The 21,965-nt window shown below is 37.8% G+C and overlaps 1 protein-coding gene across 13 annotated transcripts in view; it reads left to right on the top strand.

Moving 5' to 3' along the window:
• Positions 1 to 21,965, top strand: part of CTNNA3 (catenin alpha 3) — a 571,770-nt gene that overhangs the window by 347,072 nt on the left and 202,733 nt on the right. For 10 of the 13 annotated variants that reach the window (XM_009676053.2, XM_009676026.2, XM_009676018.2 and 7 more), the window contains one exon: positions 20,177 to 20,269. The exons of the other annotated variants lie outside the window; for them this stretch is intronic. In XM_009676053.2, coding sequence (XP_009674348.2) covers positions 20,177 to 20,269 — 93 coding nt within the window. The remainder of the gene's footprint in view (positions 1 to 20,176; positions 20,270 to 21,965) is intronic. 13 annotated transcript variants of the gene reach the window in all.

Below are 21,965 nucleotides of genomic sequence, written 5' to 3'. Positions count from 1 at the left end.
ATAACTGTAGTTACTCTTTCTTATTGACTCCTTTATGTTAAGAGGTGTTACCTTCGTTTTTCAAGCAGGGAACTCAATGACCTTGTTATTTTAAGATGTGATTTTCTGCGGAATAAATTCTAAAATATCAATCTGTGGGGAAATGATAATGAGACAATATATTTTAAGAAACACCTTTTTATGAGGCTGCCGAATGTTCTGTTTCAGTTCTTCGAATTGGTATGGGGTTTTTTTTTCCTTGAGTCAAAGGACAGTATGTGGGCAATAATGAGTTTTTGGTGGTGTTTGCGTGATTAGCTGCTTTCCAGTGGAAGCGATGGACGTACCATCTGATTTTTAAGCAGTGTTTTGGTTAGTATTTATCCTTAGTTATTATACATTACTAGTCTTTAAGCTGCTCACTGATGGAGTGATAAAATAAGCTTTCTCCTTTGGATGTAATTTTTTCAGTGTTGTTCAGGGGAATCTTTCCTGTTTTTCTTTCCTGTTCCTGAAGTGGGACATCCATAGATCAAAGTCACTGGGATAACGCTGAAAATAAAACGTATCACAGCCTTTGTAAATCTGTAAAATGAATGCAGTCTTTGTTTAGGCAGATACATGCATCTGTGTTGGATGATTGTTTCCTGTACTCAGTAGGGCTATATGACATGCTGCACCTCACTTTCTGGTAATCATTAAGGCGCTGTTCTCCATGAGAATTTCTCTGAGTTACCTTCCTTTATTTTAATTCCAGGAAATGGCAATTGTCAAAATGTAAACTATTGGAAAGCTTGAGAAAGCATCATATAGTTAATTGTAAAGTGTGAAAATAAAAAAAACATTTTTCTTCAATGTCCAAGAGTGCTGTTAAGGGATACAAGCTATTTAGCTCTGAATTGGCAGTATCCTGTTGTGAAGGTTGGAGGTAGACAGCAGTGGTATGTGATGTAGGTAGCCTGTTGTACGTTCCAAATATCCTTTAGTACATTTCAGATAATGCAAGTTTTTCTTTTCCGGTTCTAGCCTTATTATTAGATGCATTTATTCTTTACCCAGAGTGGAAGTGAAGTAATGAACACAGATGTAAAGCAAGACAGTAATAGTTCTTTGGTTCTAGAATGTCTGTTCCAAAAACTGTAAATAAATAATTCAAGCATGCATGCTTAAGACTTCTCCACTCCCAGCTTCTCTGTCACTTTTCCATTAGGCTGCCTCCTGCTTCATCTCCTTTACTTTTTTTAGGATGGCTGGTTCTTATTTATTTTTACCACTCCTCTGCCGCAAGTCAATCAACAGTGGAAACTTTAGATTTAGATTTATTTGCTGAGAGAAAGTCCACAAATCTTTATCTATGTCTCTTGGATTGAATCCTAGAATTTAAACTGAACTTGGATGGCTTATTTTATAGTTTAGCGCTTTCATCTTTAAAAAAATTTTCATTTCAGGAATACTGAGATGATTTAAATTCAAAAAAATATTATTCATCTTAAATGTGGTTTTTTTTGTTTTTTACAAACCTAATATTTGAAAAAAATTTTCAAGCTTGTCTGAGATTTTTGTGTATGCTAAGTAGGAGGGAGGTCATAGTTGGGTGTTGAGTAAGGTATCTTAGTCTCATATGTCTCTGACCTGACTCCCTCAGAAAATGTTGTTGACTTCGGAACTGGGAGATGGACCTGGAAAGTCAGTGCCACCTTTTGCTGTTAGCCATTAACTGAAGTCGAGGATAGTATTTGGGGCTTTCACTAGTAACATGACATTAGAATCTTGTTTTATGAATGGGTGCGTTGCGGTACTTGTTTGTTGCTAATATCATTGAACTTCTGTGGAGCAAACGTTTTTCAGTGGTTTGCAGGGAAATGCAGAATAGCTACAGTGATTTCAGGGTTAGGGAGCTAAGCTAATCTTTTTTGCTCTTAGTTCAGATTGTTTGCAGACAAAAGGAGTAATGGACAACCATGTTATCATAATGAAATTTTGTTTGTCTCGGGAAAGGATTACTTCTTTGAGATAAATTGAACATCCTGAAGTTTGTGGTAAGTTTTAGAGAATAAACTTTTACTTTTTTTCCCCTGAATTTGCACCCAAATGTAAAGATTTCTGTGTAGATTTTCCCTTGTTTGAAAATGACACGTTATGCTGAGCAATACTGGTTTCGATGAAACGTGTCTGCTTTCCTGCTAACTCCCCTGGTGAGCTGCTGATTTCCTGTGGTTCAGGCCTCTTAAGCAACCTCCCATGAGTGTTGCCCGTAACTTGCAAATTCTCTAGCTCCGTGGTGCTATGACTGATGGAAAACCAGGAATCGCAAAACCTTTGATTTAGAGTTTCCAGCTCATTTTTTTTAGTGATACGTGTTTGTATTTGCAAAACTTTTTTTTCTATTTTCTTTTGTTCACATTTAGTCTTTCATAGAAATGCAAATATTTCTTCTTTTCATTCTGAAACATTCATGTCATTCTGGACAATCTGAATGTTTATGTGCGTGACTTTGGAAAAAGCTCACTCTAACTTCTCTAAGACAGTGTCCTTAGAGGACTCACTTCCACATGGAAGATGAATGTGGGAATCTTGCACAGGCAAGGGAGTTCACAGATCTTTCATGCATACGGTATATGCTAGAAGTGGTATTAGCAGGTGTTACTTGGCTGGGTGAGTGGGGATTTTGCAGACCATCCTGGCTAGGTCACTTTGGGGTTTTGCAGGCACTTCCTAGCTGTGGTTCTTGCAAGTGAACCTGAGTATGTGGCCCTGGTCTTTGTGTCTCTTCTCACTTCCCGTGCCCGTAGCTTTGTTCTCCTGAGCAGAATGGAAGCGATCTGTGTCTTGCACTGAAAAAGAGGTATTGTAGTGCCCTAACGGATAAGTCCTACAAAAAGATACCTGATAACGCCTATGGATAAGACACCTTTTCATTCTTTACCTACCTATAGTCTATCTGGTCATCATTCTGTATTGTTACTTGTTAGCGCTGTGCCTGAATATCTTTCATGTATAGTTGAGGGCAAGTTGTGCATTATTCATGACCCTTTTTTCAGTCCAGTGAGAATGTCAGTTCAAAACTTGAACAAAAGTTAGGAGAGGAGATACAATGCAGTCTTAGCAGGAGAAACCTGCTGTGGTCTGTGTTGCAGAGGGAACATAAGCAAGAAAGTGATTTGAGAAGAGAACTTGATAAATGTTTTGACAGGTGTTAAGAGTTAAACACAACAATGTGTATCAAGAAGCTGTTATTATCAGCCTGCAGGTAATTAAAAGTGAGAATTTATTTTAAAGGTAGCAATAATTTGTATTTTTTACAAGATTTCTTGATTAACAGCGTAAAACATCTGTGCAGTAGCAGGTCTTGATTTGGGGGGAAGAGAGAGAGACTGGGACTGTAGAATAGCTGTGAACAGAAATTAGCTGTACTCATTCATCTTCCTGGCTGCTACTTTTTCTTGCACTCGCTTACCCCAGAAGGAAAGGCTCACACTTGATATGCATTCATTTCCAAAAATATTAGGATTTTAGAATAAACTTGAGCTTTTAAATAAATTTGTTCAAAAGCAATGAAATTTGTCTTTGCATGGGAAGAACGTAGCCCACAGAGATTACACTAAGACTGAGGTGGTCCATTGACTCTGTGCTGGCACAAAGGGACATTTTTGTGAAATAAACACAATCTTTTACTTTATTGATACCATGCAATTAGAAAAGCCTCTCCACATGTTAATTAACCTTTATAAGATGAAATCCACTAGTAGCAAATTACTCTGGTGGAGGTGACCTGTGAATGAAAAGACATTCATCTGTCTTAGCATATGCCTGGTTAATGCTGTGTTTTTTACACTTGCTTTTGTTTAAAGGAAGAAAAGACTTGCTATATAAATTAAGAAACATTGGAGGCTATTATTCCAAAAACCAAATTTTTAAAATAACTGTTCAGTATATATTGAATAACCCTTCAGTGGCCTCTAAAGATAGTATTAAAACCTGAGAGGGATATTCAGTCAACAGAAGAAAAACAGGAAGCAGATCATGGATGACTCTTTGTTGCTGCTACGTGACTGTTTAGTTTTGATGTAGAGTTTGTACATTCTTATTATAACTTAGAGGTTCTTCTGGGAGCTTGACGATGAAGACATTGCCCTTATAAAAGAAAACAGATATACGCATTTGTGTGCGTATGGAGGGGGGTGGGTGTGTGTGTGTGTGTGTGTATGTCTATGTTATCTTAGGTTACTCTACTTTCTTATTTTAAGACTTCCTGACAAAATGTTTCGTCAAGCAAAGTACTTTTCCCAAATGTGTTTTAACTGGAGCTTTTCAAGAAATCTTTGCATCCCCGATACAATTATTCAGAAACTGTTTTTGTTCCAAATTGAGATGAACCTTAGACTTTATGAAACTTTTCATGGGGAAAAAAAGGAATAGGAAGTATTATTCTGTGAATCTGCAGGATTGCAAATAGTGTGGGTGGATCAGTGAACTCATTCGTTAGGTGCGAAATCTACAATGGAATCTCTTCCACGTTGAGGCTTGAAGTGGGACTGTCTTTTTTCGAACCCGGGGCTGAGATCCACAGATAAATAGCTGTTTTGGAACTTGTCAGTCTCTTACGTAGTAACACATCTATTTTCTATAAGAAACTGTATGAGGCAGGATATTGAGTCTGGGTTTTCCACGAAGCTGTGCAACTATTTATTTATGATTAAATATGAAGTAGAGCATGCCAGCAGGAAGACTGAGAGACACAGATCAACGCAGACCAATTTGCCCCTTGGTTTCTCTGTAGACCGTTGGAGGCTGCTTTTCTAGCCTCTCTGGCTTTGAACGTTCAAGTGCCCAAAGGCTTCTGGACTTAGAGATGTAGGGCAGGGTCCAAGTGACTGTTGTTCCATATCGATCTTTTATGCAGTGATAAATTTCCCAGCAGTGTAGGGTTGTCTTATTTGTCAGCTGCTGTCAATCACTTGTTAATGTGATGTTTTGTTTTTGTAGATTTTCTGCCAGTAATCTCTGTTTGTTTAATGTCTTCATAATGTTTTATTATTTGCCACCGTTTGTTCTTGCTACCATTTCTGGGCTAATGTTACTGCAGCTGGGTTACCTTGCAGTCAGCTGAACAGTCCACCTGGAGTTTCAGGCCTTGTAATTAGAATAGTAGGGAGCTGTCTGCAGGGCATAATGTTAGAATGTTTAGATTCATTGAAATGGTACTGTAAAATAGCACTGTCTTCCTGTTTTCGTTTGCTGCATAGACTAATGCTGTTCACTCCGCATTATAAAGACAGAATTTGGTGAAGTGGGATTAGTGATCATATCCTTTTCTGAATAGTTACCTGAATATGTTTTTTTCCCCCCTTCAACATTGATTTCCTTAGTCTAAAGTGTGTAGACTAGATAATACCTGCGTTGTTGGTTGATAGAACTCTATTATCTTGTCTTAGTTCCTCTGCCTTAAGCCTCTGAACGTGTTCTCTGCTACCAGCTCTTATATTTAGATATTTCCATAAGTTTTGTTCTTTGGAGGCATTTAAACTGAGCTGGATCCATTTCTCTCAGCAGAATGTTCCTGAACTGGAATTACCTGGTCCATAGTCTGCTGCTAGCAGAAGATACTGAGATTCCCAAAGTTACAAGAGTTCTTAGCTCTTTGAGTTACGGTTGCCCTATTTCTATTTACTGGTTTTAGTCGTCCCCCCCCCCCTCCCCCCCCCCCCCAATCCCTGTGCTCAGTGTTTCCCTGTAGTCTAATTCTGTTTGAGCATGTAGACTTACTAAACATTTCTTTCAGTTTAGGTACTGTGGGTAATATTTCTGGCAACTAGGTTCCCTCCGTCCCCCCTCCCTTTTTTTTTTTTTTTTGAGATACTAGGAAATAAAATGCATGTCTTTTATTTTGGCATGTCTGCCTTGAGAGATCAGCTCCATACATGGATTGAACATGGATTGCTGCTATTAATGAGCAAATTTTGTTGTGGGGAAACCTGCTTCTGTTAGACCTATATATTTTCAGGCTGGCAGCGTGCTTAGTTTCTACATTTCACTTGAAGGACTTCTTTGCATAGGGTATCCTGGATTGACAGCTATCATGTTGATTCTGTACCTGGAAGATAGTACAAGAGGATGCTAAATTAGGTGATAGTTATCTTAAGATAATATTTTACAGAGGTGCAGCACTTCAGCTGTATGTGTACAGGTGGCCTGGTTAATGCCTTCTCCAAGTTAATTTCTCCTACAGTCTGTTGTCCAAGTTCCCCGTAGCAGCTGTAGGTCCCGTCTGTTCACCAGCCCACAATGCAAGCTTTCAGGCTGCCAGCTTTGCTGCTGCCTACCAGGTTTAATTTGCTGTGAGTTTGCTCAGTTGCAGGCATTGGTAAAACTAGGATGTAAGTGAAGCTCATGTTGATTTGTGCTCTCACAGTTAAAAGCATCTCTGGCTGTACTGCAAGAGTAAAGTAGGAAGGCAATGACCCTTGAGAAAGCTTTCTTAATCTAGAAATCATTACGTTTTCAGAGTTTTCCAAACAAAATATGTATGCAAGAAAACAATTGTTTTCTTTCTTGTATATATATTTTTTTTCTTGTGTATATTTGGGTAGAATCATAACAATGAAATCATAAACTAAAACCTAGCCACAGATTTAGAATTTAATTCTTGGAGGTAACTTGATGTGAGCAAAATAAATGGCTTACTTCAAGAAATCAGGAAAATAGACCTTTTTCCCCAAAAGTTTTAACAGTTGCTAAGTACTTAATAGGTACTTCAAAAGCATTTAGGTCCAGAAATTGTCTTGTCTTCTTTCCAAGTCCAAAGTTTATTTTCCTAAACTCACTTTTATATTCAAAAATAATACCAGCAATCTGTACAACAGAATACTTATTATTTTAGATTACTTTCTGTATGGGATAGAAAGTAGCTGAATATCAAAACCCACATTTTTAATTTGAACTTTTGAGGAGACAGTAAAAAGAAGGAAAGTGATATCTTTAAGAATGCTGGTCAAGTGGAAATCTGTCAAATTTTTCACTTTCACCAGCCTAATTTTAGAAAATTAAGCTGATTTAGGCAGTGCCTAATTTGTGGGGTAGAAGAAAAAAACCTCAGTGCCTGATTAAAAGAGAATGTTATTTAGAAAAAAAAAATTCTGATTTTTACTGAATGTAATACCTTCCCCCAGTTCCTCAAAATCTATATGACTCTAAAACCTTATCTTCTGTAGAGCACTTTTTCTTTTTTTTTTTAACCTTTTTTGACTCTCTGGAGTTGGTCTGTTTTGTGGAGAATTTTTCCTTGAGTGGATATTTAAAAAAAAAGAAAATCACTGGAAGGCTTGAAATGCAGTATTTACGCTCTGGAGGGAGAAGACACGCAATCTCTAGGATGGTAGGATTTCATTTAACCTTTCTGTCAGTCATCAGCAGCCAGAAAACATAGAGCTTAAAGTATTGTGTTTACTAAGAATCCTGTCCTGGAAGTGGAGAGTTCTATATTCATGTATGTCCAAAGGAAGGTAAGATTCTGTCAGAGTAAGAAATTTGCCTTTTTGTTTTTCATTTGTACTGGAAGAATAGTCCTTCACGTAGTTCATAGACATATGGGGTCTTTTCATCAAGACCTTATTTAAAAAAAAAAAAAAATGCATGTGCATTTTTGGTGATGTTCCTAGTGTGGATGGAAACCATTCTAGCCTTCCGGATGTCATCAGCTAAAATTCGGTGAGTGGTCCTGCAGTACTGCATCCTCCAGTAAATGAAGTAAGGTGCTGTTAAAGGCAGAAGTGTGAAAATAAATATCAGGATTTTTATGGCTGATATGAGCTACTTCATTTCAGGTGATACGGTGAATTGAATTTGTGCCACTGACTAAGTGTGTGCTTATATTTCCCTATTTTCTTTCCTATCAATTGGAGAGAAGAAAATCAGCTTTTCCAATTGAATGTTCCATTTGTTTGCTAACAAGTTCATTTATGGTTGTAGATAATGTGCGTTACGTTTTTACTCATCAAACTCTTTTCACCAGTATCTGACCTTTCAAATGTTATTGTTGGCTCTCCTCCTGTTATTCTCATTGTAGATAAAATTGTAAGTAAGTGCTCAAGCACCACACACATCTGTAATTCTGTGCCAGTAATTAATAGCAACAGTAACTGGCAATGGACTAGCATATAAGTTATTGGTCCTTACTGGGGGGGGGGGGGATACAAAAAATTGTGCTGCCGTATAATTCCTATACTGTAGAAGCAAGTGGTCAGTATTAATGCTAAATATCATAAAACGAGTTTGAATACTTCATAGGGAGGCAAAAATTCTGTGAAAGGCTGATCTGGAGGTGGATTAGATTCCAAGGAGATGGGTGTCCCCCCCCCTTCCCCCAACTGATCTTTCATTTTCCTTGATGAGCTATGAATTTTGGAATTTCTTTTCCTTATGTCATGATTATTGTAAGCATTTGTGATGGAATGTTCGTTACTTTTCCAAGTGATTCTTTTCTGTAAGTTTTGAGATGTGAATGTCTCATAGCCAAGTTACTGTTCTAAGATTGTTTTGGAGTAATTATTCTCTGCTTATTACTACTGAGCTTTTAGTACAAAAATTACAACTGTAATGTGTGAAACTAAACCAGACACTTCTTCAGAACAATGTGCTGAAGTATGGCTATTTTTATGAAAGGATATTTAATTTTTGTGAGGGACTACTCTTATGAACTATTTTAAGAACAGTTACATGAATTGTGTTTTGTATTCAGAGAAACAAATTCATTTGATGTCTTACCTATCAGGTGTCACATTTTAAGGAATTGAAAGCACTTATTTTGAAATGAAAGATAGAAAAACTTTTTCTGGCTTTATATCTAAGCAATTACAGTCGTGGAAAGACATCCAGACTCAAATCTTTGCTTTGAATCAAGATGCAGATTGGGGGGAGGGGAAGGGGGAAGCAAATACCTTATTGTCCCCAGGCTTCAGGATATCTACTTTTTTTTATTTTCCTGGCCTGGTCTAATGCAACTGAATTAGAGTATTTGGTAAATACGAAAATACTATTTTTCTAAAATGATGCAATATAGGGAATAATGCAGGAATTAAAAAGGCAATCTTAATTTAATCAGCAGGTCCCAGGAGTCTACAAGGCGGCTGTATTAATTATTCTCAGCTGGAATCACGGTTTTTCACTTCTCGGCTATCCATAGTGTTATATTGGATTCTGAGCTAAAATTATTTGCAAGTCCCCTCTGCGTATATACTTAGACCTTGGCGCTAGCCTGAGGCAAGCGTATATGCTGGAGGAATAGAGAAGGTATTGTGTCTCATACACAGACATGGTCTGTATTTGCAGTTCCACAGGAAATTCAGTATTAAGGTCTCTTGTTCTGGAACAAGACAAAACATATAGATCCTACAGTAAAATTTAAGAATTACAGTGTTTAGTTCTAAAATGGTGTGAAGTTTGTTTTTCTTTGGGGAAAAGCAGTAAGCTGGCCATTTTCTGCCTGTTGCGAAATTGTTGTGGATTATGAAAAAGCCTGGGAAGTTCCCATTGCATACTCAAGAGTTGAGATCATGGCAATCTTTGAAAATAGAGTCAATTCGAGATAAGTTAATGGAGGATTTCTGATTTTATACTGCATCCTTTGCAGTATAAAGTGGGATCCTTTGTCTAGGTTGCTTGTTCCATAGCAGATGGGGACTTGTGGGTCCTTCATACCAAAGAGCCAGTCCAGAAATCTGGCACGCCTTGGTTTCTAAGGTCTTTGAAGTTCTCTGATGATGGTAAAGAATCTAGACTGTCAGGGCATGCTGGTAGTATACAGTAGAGTCTGATAAGAGGCATCCTTTCCAGGGCTGCCCTGAACTGATATTTTCTAATAGCACGCAGTACTGTGAAGGGCAACATAATGTGTTAAACAGCTCAGTTGATCACGTTTACTTGCATGCGGCACTATGCTTACAGAGCTAAACTGGTTCCGCTTTCGAAGCAAGTGTGGTCGGTCTCCAGTCTATAGTCTGCTCTCTGTTTTGCTGTGTAGATATGCCTGAGAAACTCTGAAAGTGAAATCTGGGCTCCCAGGCTCTGAGCTTGGGAGGGGGGGGGATGGGGGGAGGATACTGGAAATTTTGGCACTCCAGGTTACAGAGCTGGAAATCTTAGAAATCCCGAGGTCTCCAGCAGTTCCTCAAGCAAACTATTGCGTATCTTGGCAAGTCTCTATCAGAAGTCTGCCAGGTGGGCTGGATTTCGTCAGAATTTTGGCTGTGTTTTGACAGATACTTGAAATGGTATGTGTCTGTGAAACGTCTTGGTCTTGAAAAACTGACACTTCCAGTTTTGAGAAGCACTTTAAGAATAATTTACTTTAGAATAATAAGTTTACCTTAATGAGTTATTTTAAGGGTAAATTTTGACTTTGGAAATAGATAAAATGTTAGGAATTTAAAAAAAAAAAGAAGAGAAATTTACTTATTGCCTATTTTCTTTAGTTAGCACAAGTACAGTTCCAGCACAAGTAAACCCATATATCTAATGAGTCTGAATACTTGTAACTGTCAGCAATGTGCCTTGACAGAGGCAAACCACGTGGAATTTTTATTTGCTTTAATGATAGCCCATTTATCTGATGATGATTTGGATCTAATTAAATTTTCCTTCACTAAAAAGTGTCATGGGTCAGTTGAAATGAAGAGGTGTTGTCAGCCACCTCCTAAATGCATTAATCTGTAAGATTGTAGGTATTGCAATATTAAAAATTTGGTCTCTGTCTATATTACCATTTCATTTCTGTATAATGTTAAAATGATAAATCCTCTGTACAGTTAGAAAATGTATATATTGAAAGATGGCAAGTGTATTATTTTACCATTTTAAAAGCATTTGACTTGAAAACACACACCTACTTGAAATGTTTTTTCTCTCATGCTCGCTGCAATATTTTTGTGTTGCCAAGATGAATGTAAAAATTAAAAACCTTTCATTACAGAAATAATAATTATAAAATAACGGACAAATCCCAAATTAGATCATCCCCGCTGTTCAACACCTGTAGTAACCTGTAGTCAAAAGGTATAGTCCCTGCTCCCTATAACTCCAAGAAAAGACAGAGTAACAACAGGAAACAGAGTTGAAGGCTGAAGCAGAGCTCCAGTCAGATGCTGCAGATCAGTGGCAGTTCAGTAGTGGATCCCAGAATCACCCATTCACTTCTGTACTCCAGTCAGTGAGATGATGCAGCTTTTAAAACAGTTTTTGAAACACAGTGTGTTACTATGCTTGAGCTACGTTTGTTGCCTCTTGGAAATCATGGCTCGTTGAACATACTGACTCAAGAATCAAAGGATTAAAGATTACGTTAACAAAGTTGACTTCATCTATCTAATGCCAAATATCAGAATCTACCTGAGCGTTCCTCTGCGTTGATATTTGTCAGTACTAGCATGATGTTAGTCATTTCAGGGAGGTTCAAAGTGCTTCCTTTGGATAAGGTCAAAACATTGCCTTTTGTCACGATAATACTGACTTATATATAATGTAGTTAAATGTAGTTAAACACTCGTTTGAAACAAAGGAAAGGGAGGAAATTGATAACTCCATTTTCATGTTTCTTAGAACATTCCAGAACGTTCAAACTCTCAGCTGAGTACCCTGACTCATTGAGAGAGAATATTCTGAAATACTAGACAGAGGAAGTCTTATTTCCTCGCCTGCTCGACAATACTAAACAAGTGCTGAGTGAGACCTGTGTGCCTTCAGTTTGTTGGCATACTGAGTTCTCGGGTCACGCTGATTTGAATAATAGAGGGTGTATGCGTTTTGGAGGAAATACTCATCATCTCTAGGGATCAAGTTCTAGCTCAATTAATGTGTCAGAGACAAAGAGGTAAACATAGATTTAGAATTCGGTAACTGGAAGAATCTAAGACTTTGGGGCTAGGGGGGGAAAAAAAGGTCACCTCAATGCATGTGGTTATTTGTATAGCACAACCGTTCATTATTTAGTGTAATAGAAACATCCTTAGAACAAGGATAATGGATATTGGACTCTAGAATGAATAAGCAGTGATGAGGAAATAAATGAGAATATACTCATGGATATGTTCTGTTCCTACCTTTCGTTTTATAGACCAAGGTAATATGTAAAATTTGAAGATACCAAGAAATAATAATAACAATGCTGCTGCATTTTGAAAGAGGGCCTGAAATCTTGAGTGTTCTAATGACAGTTTGTTATTATTTATTTTGAATTTGCTCCTTGATTAAGTGCAGAAGGTGGGTTAAGTACAGAGAAGAAAGGAGGAAAGAAATTTTCATTCAAAAGGAAAGATATATTTGGAAATTTTAAAAGAAATTCATAAGATATTAAAGAACTAGTGAAAAACCAAAGTATTGCCTCTCATAAGATTATGATGGTCTCTTAATTAAAAACTGGAAAATAGAGGGGATCTTTGGAATTTCAGCCGTTGTGTTTGTTTTGCGAACTCATTAATCCACCCCAGTACTTATTAAACTTCTGGAGGTGACAGATGTTAAGTCTTGTTAATGTCAGGTTAAATTTGAGTTAAGCTTAACAATTCATTTAAAAGCACTTTTGCATGTATGGTGTCTGCACCTCACAAATTTTAAATTCTGGCAATGAGTTTTGATAACTTCTCTTCGTCTTAGTTATTTGAAGTATTTAGCTAAGTCTGTGCACGACTGATGGCCTCTCTCTGGAATTATACTGAAAGTTTGCTCTGGGTGGATGAAGAGAGAGGTAGGGACGGGAAAAGGCAGTACAACAGTCAAGTTTGTTTTTTTTTTTTTTTTGTATGCAGTTTTCTGCATATCTTGTTCTCTCTTTCAGATGGTTTTCTTTATATTTCTATATATAATCACATGGTACTGCTGGCGACCTCTGTTGTTAACAGTTCAGCAAAAGGTGTTAAGGGAAAGGATGTTTCCTCATAAAATAACGTAGTTAGATCTTTTCGTCTGCTGTTAGCTCTAGGTTCTTGGAAGGACCTTTCTTCAGGCACCAAAGGCTACTCTGTGGTCATTGCAATAGACTTTAAGTCTGGTGCTGATGTGGGTGGTACATTCATTGAGGCACTATCGATTAAACGTTGGTCACGTCTACAGGCAAGTACGTTAAAGCCAGCTTCTCCTACTTAGTGGGCTGTTCAGCCAACTTGGGTTGCCAGAGAACAAATGTAATCCAAATGCAGTATGTTTTCTTTGGTTATAACCAGGGCTGTGGACACTAAGGTCTAGAGAGGGAATCAGCTTAGCACTTTACTGGGATACAGTAAAGACAGCTGTATCTCCCAGTTGGAGAAAGCTTAATATGTCTCTGCATCAGGCCTCATATCTTTATAGAAAAGTAAATAGTTTCTGAAATGTCACTGTGTGGGGTTCTCGCACGTGTACCATCTTTGCCTCAAAATATTGAGGTTTTTAAAAAAATCTGTTCTCTATTTATATTTTGTTTTTATGAAACTTAGGCCCGGTTTATCAAAACAGTCTCCTGAACATGAGTGAGACTGCTCTTAGCACATGCAACTTGAGACACAGATTGCAATGCGGTGTTGTAGATTAATGCTGGTTGAAAGAAGAGAACAATGTAGTCCATTGGTGCTCAAGTACCCTTTATTATGGATAACTGAAAACAGATCTTGGGTATGCTTGACAAACAACATTGCAGGAAGCATTTTAAATTATGTAAAACTCTGAGGAGTTTCTTCGTGTTAATAAGAGAGTTGAGCAGGGGCAGTGATAGGCCCCAGGGTATAAGGTAGAGCTGATTTTGTCAAAGCAGTAGTGATTATGACATTAATAATGTACTGTGTAATTCGGTTCTGCAGGAAATGGACCAATTAGAGATGTGCAAAATGTAAAAGAGAAATGCAAAAAGAAGTGAAAAATGGGCAGAGAGGCTTGCATATATGTAGTGCTTCCCGGTAGTTAAATTAGCAGATTCAGGAATGCTTCTGCAAGAGTCAAAGGCCAAAAGTTGAGAGAGAGACAGGGAAAGTAACGAACGTAGTTTGTGTTAAGTATGTAGTTCAGTATGGTTTCTAACTTCACTCCCACAGAAGTAACAGTTAATAAAAATTAAAGTAATATTGTAACTTTCAGGAAGAAGTATCCTAAAGCATTTTATAAACTATATAAAATACTAATGTGGAAACTGACAGCAACTTAGAAATAGCTCAGGCAGGATTACTCTTCAACCTAATCTGAGAAGAAAGTAAGTTTTATGGTAGAAAATAGGTTGAAGAAACAAGCAACATTGTGATACTACTTTATTGCCCACTGGAGGTCAGTTTTCAGTCCACAGGAATGTGGTTTTCCTCTTCCCCCCCCCCCCCCCCAAAAAAAAAAAAAAAAAAAAAAACTAGTCTGTGTAAGTTTTATTAAGCACATAAAAACGCATGTAGTAATTATAAATGCACATAATGCAGCATTCTTCATTCAAGGCTATCCTTATTCCCAGCATGTTGTTCATAGTATCTGCGGAGTTATAAACTGGAGAGTGAGGGTCCCCAGAGACTTCCTCACGCTATGCTAACAAATCTTAGAAAGAGCTTTGGGGCTTACCCTGCAGAGCGGTGAGGGGCCTTGTGATGTTAAGGATAGGCAGAACTTTGGAAGATCTTTCCTCAGTGAAAGGAATACAGAGTTCTGGACAGAAAGCCTTTGCTACAAAGGATGGGAAGTCTTTGGCGAGAAGAGGAATCACAAGCTTTTCTGAAAACAGCTTCATCATCAGTGACTTAGAGCGTGAGTGAGTTAGGAGACTGGGCTAACACAATGAACAGAAATTAAGCTCTTATTGGTGGAGTGAGGGAGGTAACATCTAACGAACGTGTTGCGTTATTCATTTCAGCTTGTATGAGTGGAATTTAGTGAGCCGGCAGACCACCTCTTCCAAAGAGAATAACTCATATTTTTAGAAATAAATGCAGTGCATTTGGCTGGAAAAAAATTACTGTGATGCGTTTAATTCTTTGTTCCCAGTGTGGACATTTGATGAATAAAGCTTTTCTTAGCTGAGAGTGAAACAGATGGTGATAAAGCGCGGTGATGTACTTAACCTTTTGCTACCTAACAATCGAGTTTTGGATTTGGTATTGCATATTTATAGACGTGTGTGATAGTAGCAGTGCTGATAACATTGCTGTTGACACTTGCTCTCCTTGAGCATGATTCCATTAAGCAGTTGCTAGACCTGCAATATGTAGTCTGCTATAGTCTCAGAGAACGATGGAAAACATTAGTTTAAACAGAGGTGCTTTGTTAACCTGTCAAATATGTTACTAACTAATATGTTTGTATTCTACTGCATTCTGCTGCTGCAGTAAGTGTGTTTTACTGGTAACGTGTTTTGTTACTGTTTATTGAGAGATGCATTTGGCTGTGTTTATTCGCAGAACACAAGACGTTTCCTTCTTATTTGAGGGGGATATTCTTTCCATTCAAATGACAAAGATCCTTTTCAGCAGAAGGCCCTGTCGTCTTATACAAATGTTCATTTTGTGTACAAGGGGGAAGCTTTTAAAAACTTTCTGTTTGTCACTGGGGAATGACAAGAGAAGATGAGACAACCACCTCACAGGATTGTCATCCTGAAGAGCTGGAGGCCTGTGGAACTGAAGCTTATTCGTTCTCTAGCGGAATGAAATGTGGGAGAGTTAAGCAAATACCAGACCATAGGGTGTTTTCAGAGTTTAGTTGGAGTTTGGCAGCGTGCATCTTGGATGCAGCGTTTGGACGTGTGTAATATCTGGGATTTACTGCTCTCAGCTTTCTGCTAGCTGTTCTTTTTTCTCCCTCCTTCCCCTCCCCTCCCTTGAGGTCCCTCCCCCCCCCCATCCTCTCCTTTTTTGTCCCTTTTTCCCCCTTCCCCCCTCCCTTTTTGTCCTCTTTTTCCCCTCCCTCCTCTCTTTTTTTCTTTTTGTCCCTTTTTTTCCCCCCTCTCTCCTGTTTCTCTCCTTGGTATAGTTACAAATTCTGTGCGTTACTTTATTTTCCGTAAGCTCGTTCCTAACGCGCTCTCGTCATTACGACGTCTACCTCTGTCCATACCTCAGCCCTGCATATACAGTCTGTTTTCTTTGCTCTTGACTGTGTTGTCTGAGGCATCTCTATCTGAAATGCTGGGGTCAAACTGATCCCCTCAGTTGTAACATTTCTTTCTTTCTTTTTTTGTTCTGCAGCCTTTTCTAAAACCTCAGGCCTTGCTCTGAGTACCTTCATTCTGTATTGTCTTTGTTTCACTTCACTGCCTGCCGTTGTCTTTAGTTGCTTATCTTGTGTTGCGGTTCTAAATGCTATGATGCAGGGATCAACTTCAAATTTTCAATATTCAGGTGAGACAAAATATATTCATTTGTGTTTAAGAACTTTCTTGTAATTTTTTTTTACTGAGATACTGCATATATCTTCTGTTCTCCCCATGCCCCATTGATTGTGGGAGAACTTACCTACTCTTTCAAGGGATTTGTGAGAATTCTTGGGGATGAGCATTTTGGTGATCTAATTTTCAGTTTCACAGCCGATCAGGTGGTTTTCACGTGGAGCTAAGGTAAAGACTTGTCCCTAAACTGTATCCCACAAGGGAAGCCTTGGCTTAGGAGATCCCCAAGAAAGGGGGGGAAAATATATATTAACTATTGCAAAACTGGACCAAACCCCAGGAGGAACCTACATCAACTATGAAACCAAGGCTCAATGCTGAGGTTGAATAAAATAATGAATCAATATATAAAATTAAAATATTTTGGATCTAAGAAGTACCTGGTTAGATTTCTCTTGTGCAAAGGTTGACCAGACTTTTTCTTACCTGAACAGATTTTGTTGTTTTATGTTCTATAAGCTCAAATACAGAACACAATAATAATTTTAGTAAAAGCGTAGAAACCTTTTTTTGAGGTATGTGAAGGGTTTAGTGAAGTAAAAAGTAAATTCTTAAATGGCAGTTGTGCACTAAAGCTGAGCTTTATTTTTGTGGCTTTCTGTTTTTTGATTTCTGCACTTAAAAGCATTTGACAGGTAGCTTATTGTCAAGTTATACATTTTATTTTAAAAAAGCTAAACTGTGAGTCGTTCAGCTGCTTGTAATTTAATTTCTTAAGCAAAAACTTGAAAGCAACTGGCTGTCTGATCCTGGTCAATTTTGGTCAGTACAGAGTGAAAATAAATAGTGGTTTTTCTTGGTGTGGTTATCTGTGTGTACCTGTCTATACATACAGGCACTCAAGAACGGAGACTTGTTAGCCTTAGTGGTTCACAGGCTTGTTCCTGCTCTGCCCTTGCATGTATGACACACAGGTGGTAACAATGAACAGAGCGTGCTGCGGCTTCTCTCAGCTGTTCAAAAGCATTGAGGCACCTTTTTAGGCATCAGCCTAATGTTTGTGTTCTTACTCCTTTTATTTTCTTGTTCTTACTAGCTGTACTTATTTTATCCTATTTCTTTGTTTGTTTAAAGTAACTTCTCTCCCAATCATCTTATCCTCTTCCCTTATCAATGACATTTCTTCTAAAGTATGACCCGTCTTGAAGATGACGCTTTCTTTACCTTGATGGATGTGCAAGATGATTGTTGCCTTTGGTGAGCAACACCTTCGTGAAAAATGCAGCATCAGTTAAAATCTGAGCGAAAAGCTTGGGAGGAGTGGGAAGTACCTTGTGAACAGATCCATTGTTCAGGTTAGAGTTAACTCTGAACCACGATCCATTCTCAGACCTCATTTGGTTTCACTGGTCTGTGACTAACGTCTCCCACTCCCGAGGACGCTTCACCAATAGGATCATACCTTCCTCTTCCTTCTCAGCACTAAGTCGACATGGTAAGACCTATTGATCTCCCAGTAAAAAGGCAGCCTCGCTTGGCTTGTGACCGTCACTTTTCCACAGGATCTTACTGCACTGGGAACGTTTTTCAGTTTGTCTGCAGGAAGGATGTTACGTATCTTCATTGCTAACAGCAATGTATGACTTTAGGGCATTTCCTGTTGCGGATTATCAAGCCTTTCTGGAGTCACTATTGGAAGTAATTAGCATTCTCCAAGATGTTTTCCTATATGTTTTTTTTCTGTTTTGCCTTGTAATTTCAGTGGAAAGCATTTGAAAACCCGATATTGAAAAAAGCCAAGGATAATAGCAAGTGGAAGGTGTATCAGGGTACAGAGTGTAAGTGCACTTGAGTGAGCATAAGCAAGAAAAAAAGCCTTCCATCTCAAAATATTTGTGCCAACGGTGTGAATACAATACAGTGCATCTCAGATAACTTCGAAATATCTCTTCCTTTTTCTTTGAAGCACAGACACACACATGAACTGTATCTGATGAACTTTTTCAGCCTACGCACACATTTAGGCGCGATTTTTCAGAGAGAAAGCTCTTGTAGCTGTGCTTTCTCTTCTAGACATACACACGTGCTCCCTATAATATGTAAGAGAGAAGAATATAATTACTTTATCTTTACTGTTTGCATCTTGCACGCACAGATTTTCTCATTCTTGAGCAAATTCTAGCCAGAAGAGTTTCTGGTTCATGGAATTCTAAAGGGGGAACTCCTGCCCTCCAGTAAAGAAATGTAGTCAATACTGCATAACACTCAGTATTATAATTGTATGAGTTACTTTCTGTAAGCGCTATTGACAAATCCTGACCTAAAGGAAAATAACTTTTTTGGGAGTGAATAAGGTGTCTCTTAGAGTTGTATTAGAATGATACCAAAGCATTTGTAGTAATTGTACATAATAGGCAGTATGAGCTCCTCAGTGAAAAGTGATTTCTTCAATGCTAAGCCTAGTTTTTAAGCTGACAAGACTATGCATCATACAGGTGGGGAACAGATGACTTGTGTGGGAATAGTGGGAATACGTTGATAAAGTATTTCTAATTAAGCATAGCTATACATGCAATGATATGCATTCTGGCCCTCATCCTCTTCAAAATGGCGCCCAGTCACAGCTTCTGAATTTTGGTAGGGTAAAATAATTTATGTGGCCTTGGGCTAACTAGTTCTGTTTAATTATTTATATGAATTAACTAAGAATAATAGAAGCCTTCGATAATAGGTCGTCGCTGAATTACTGCTCTTTATTGTAAGTAGTGTCATTGAGTGTAAGTAAATGAAGAGGAGTTCTAACATTTTTAGCGCTTGAGCTGTATAAACCATTGTATGAGTTTTGAATGTTTATGATTTAACTATGCATATTTATATCTGTTGATACTTACAGTGCTGTAGAGGGCACTTCTTGATCCACATAACATTAGTGGGACGTATATGGAATACAGGTACTTTAACAAAGGTGATTTCACTTAACTCTTGCACTGACAAGTGCAATCGTTTACATAACGATTAATGACTTATGTGACTGTAACATGGTGAGATGATCTACCAGATCACCATGCCCCAACTCCTGATGTGCCTTGCCAAGCCCACCTGTTACTTCCTGTTGATGTTGAGAACTGAACTGAAGTGGGTGTGCGTTTGTTGTCTTTTGTTACTCAAACTTGTAGAAGCGTGAAACCACCTGGATGGGCTTTTTTCCTATAGAGGAAGCTGTGTTTTCTTCATGGTGTATAGTAAAATAAAACGGAACTTATACTTGTATAAAGAACCATGATATCTGTGGAAGTACATTTTCAGTATAAGCTGCACTAATAGGGCTATCTTAGTAGAAAATTGTGCCACTAATTAATCAGCTGTGGATAGCTCACGGCATAGGTCATTCTGACTGTATCTTAACTATGGTAAATCAAGGCTAAGGGTTATTTGATCTTTAAGGTCCTAAAAGTGAGGCCAAAAAAAAAAAAAACAAAACCAAAAGCTGGGCACGTTATTTGAAAGGCTCAGGAAAATAAGGAACGCAATCACAAGTAATCTAGCTGAAGCCTTAGGATCTCTAATTTGAAATCTAATGGTATCCAAGTAGGAGAGAGCACTACGCTACTGCTATTAAGTGCTGAACCTAAACTGGGGATAGGTCATGAGATTTTTTTTTTTTTTTTGTTATTGTCACTCCTTTCCACGGCTTCCCCCCCTCTCTCCCCGTTTTTTTTCCCCTTGAGTTTCCTTGTTCAAATATGTTCTTGGCCAAGATATGAATAAATACGTTATTTCCCCAAGTAACAGTAAGCTTTGTATCAGAGATGTTTTTGGCCTATTTTAGAGTCTGGAGATGAATACTTGCTTACAGAATTACTTATTTGTTTATTTAAGGTTGCTAATCTTGCTTGTTCATTGTCAACAAATGAAGATGGAATGAAAATTGTCCAAATGGCAGCTAATCACATAGAGACTTTGTGCCCGCAGGTATGACTTTTTCAGTTAAATCTTATTATCACAGTGCACCGGGTGTATGCTGCTGTGTTTTTGTTACACGACAGAGATGTTTATTCATAGTCCTTCAAGCTAACATTCACACTCAGTTCACACTAAAACTCAGATTAGTGTTGTAAATTAGACCAAAAGATAAATTAGCTGCAGAAAATTCAGTTAATACTTTTATGTCTTTGTGGTAACGTAGTTGTTAATAGTTTGTATTGATTGGGAGCCTTAAAAAGTTGCAAGAATTGCAAGTGGAAGAAATAAATGTTGCTAGATATTTCTGAAATTAAACCTAATTGAATGAACAGTGTTACATGATGGGTAAATTGGAAGCGTCTTTGCTCTTATAAAGCAGTACATACTTTGACTTTTAACTTGAAATATAATTGCATCTTGATATAGTGTATATGTATATAGGTGAAAGTCCCAGTGTGAATTCGTCTGATTAACACCAATCCAAAAGCTTGAAATTTTGCCTTAAGCAGCTGAACGAGAAGCAGCACAGCTGCAAATACATTTTTTGGGAAGGTATTAAGTGCCAAAAAGGTATTCACTCTGTATTTGTCATATTCAAAATTATGCCTCTACAAAATTTTGCGATTGTATGCTTCTGTTTAAAGCAAAACTCGTTACTGATTTGTGTAAATCTAATCTGAGTGCATCAGCCTTGGGGCTCTATAAATTCAAGACCGTTAGCTCTTTAAAGAGCAATACAGGTTACGCAGTGGCCTGAACGTTGTTACTGTTTCGCATGTTTGAATGATAAATGCAGTCAAAATAGTGAAGAGCAAATATTAATAATATATTCAATTACAAGGTTGAGGAGTCCATTTTATGCCTGTTGAGTAAATGGCAAGACTCGGAGAAACTTACATCAAGAAAATAGGATAGTCTGAAAATATCACAGACCACAGTGTTTTCTCTTGAATCATTCAGTTTGTGTCGATTTCCGTAATATTTTTACGGTTCAGTGTTTTCCATCTCGCTATTCTAATGTTGTAAGAAGAATTCACGAACAGCTTCTGCCACGTTCTTTGTTTCTCTGAGGGTACAGATGAACCTTCTAAATACATTATTATGCATCCAGATGTAGCTTGCTTTCTTTTTTTTGAAAACATGCACTTTAAGTTTTGAATTTGGTACCAGAAACGCCTAAAATCCAATTTTTACTTCAACATTGTTTTTTCTCCACAGCCATTTAAGTTTCTAGGGTTTCAATTTCCTGTAGTAAAATGGAAGTTTGGCTTGAGTGGTGTGTGTTTTTTTTTTTTTTTTTTTTAACTTTGGGGTAAAACTGGGGATGAGTTAGTTGATGATTACGGATCTGTTTAAATGGTGAATGTGGTATGCATGTATCCAAATTATGTAATTATTAATGATACGTTCTTCATGCAGCATTTGCTGCTTTCTTAGATAAACGCCATACCTTCTGAAAGCAATTGGCGTTTACTTAAGTAAGAAATGACAGAAGGCAGCTCCTACTTTTTTACAGTAAAGCAGATTATGTCATATCATTTAATAATTCTCCACAGGGGAAGTAATTATCTCTGAAGATCTCTGCAGGGCATATCAATTAGAGCTTGGAAGGGGGAAATCTGCATGCAGAACTCCCCTGTGTTCTTAGATCTTTATGGTAAAAAAACTGTTTTTTACTCTCTCATGCTCTGAAGGATACCTTGTT

The sequence above is a fragment of the Struthio camelus genome, chromosome 7 (genome assembly GCF_040807025.1).
Source record: "Struthio camelus isolate bStrCam1 chromosome 7, bStrCam1.hap1, whole genome shotgun sequence".
Taxonomy (NCBI): domain Eukaryota; kingdom Metazoa; phylum Chordata; class Aves; order Struthioniformes; family Struthionidae; genus Struthio; species Struthio camelus.
The sequence above is the reverse complement of the archived record's forward strand: the minus strand, read 5'-3'. Positions and strand labels throughout refer to the sequence as shown.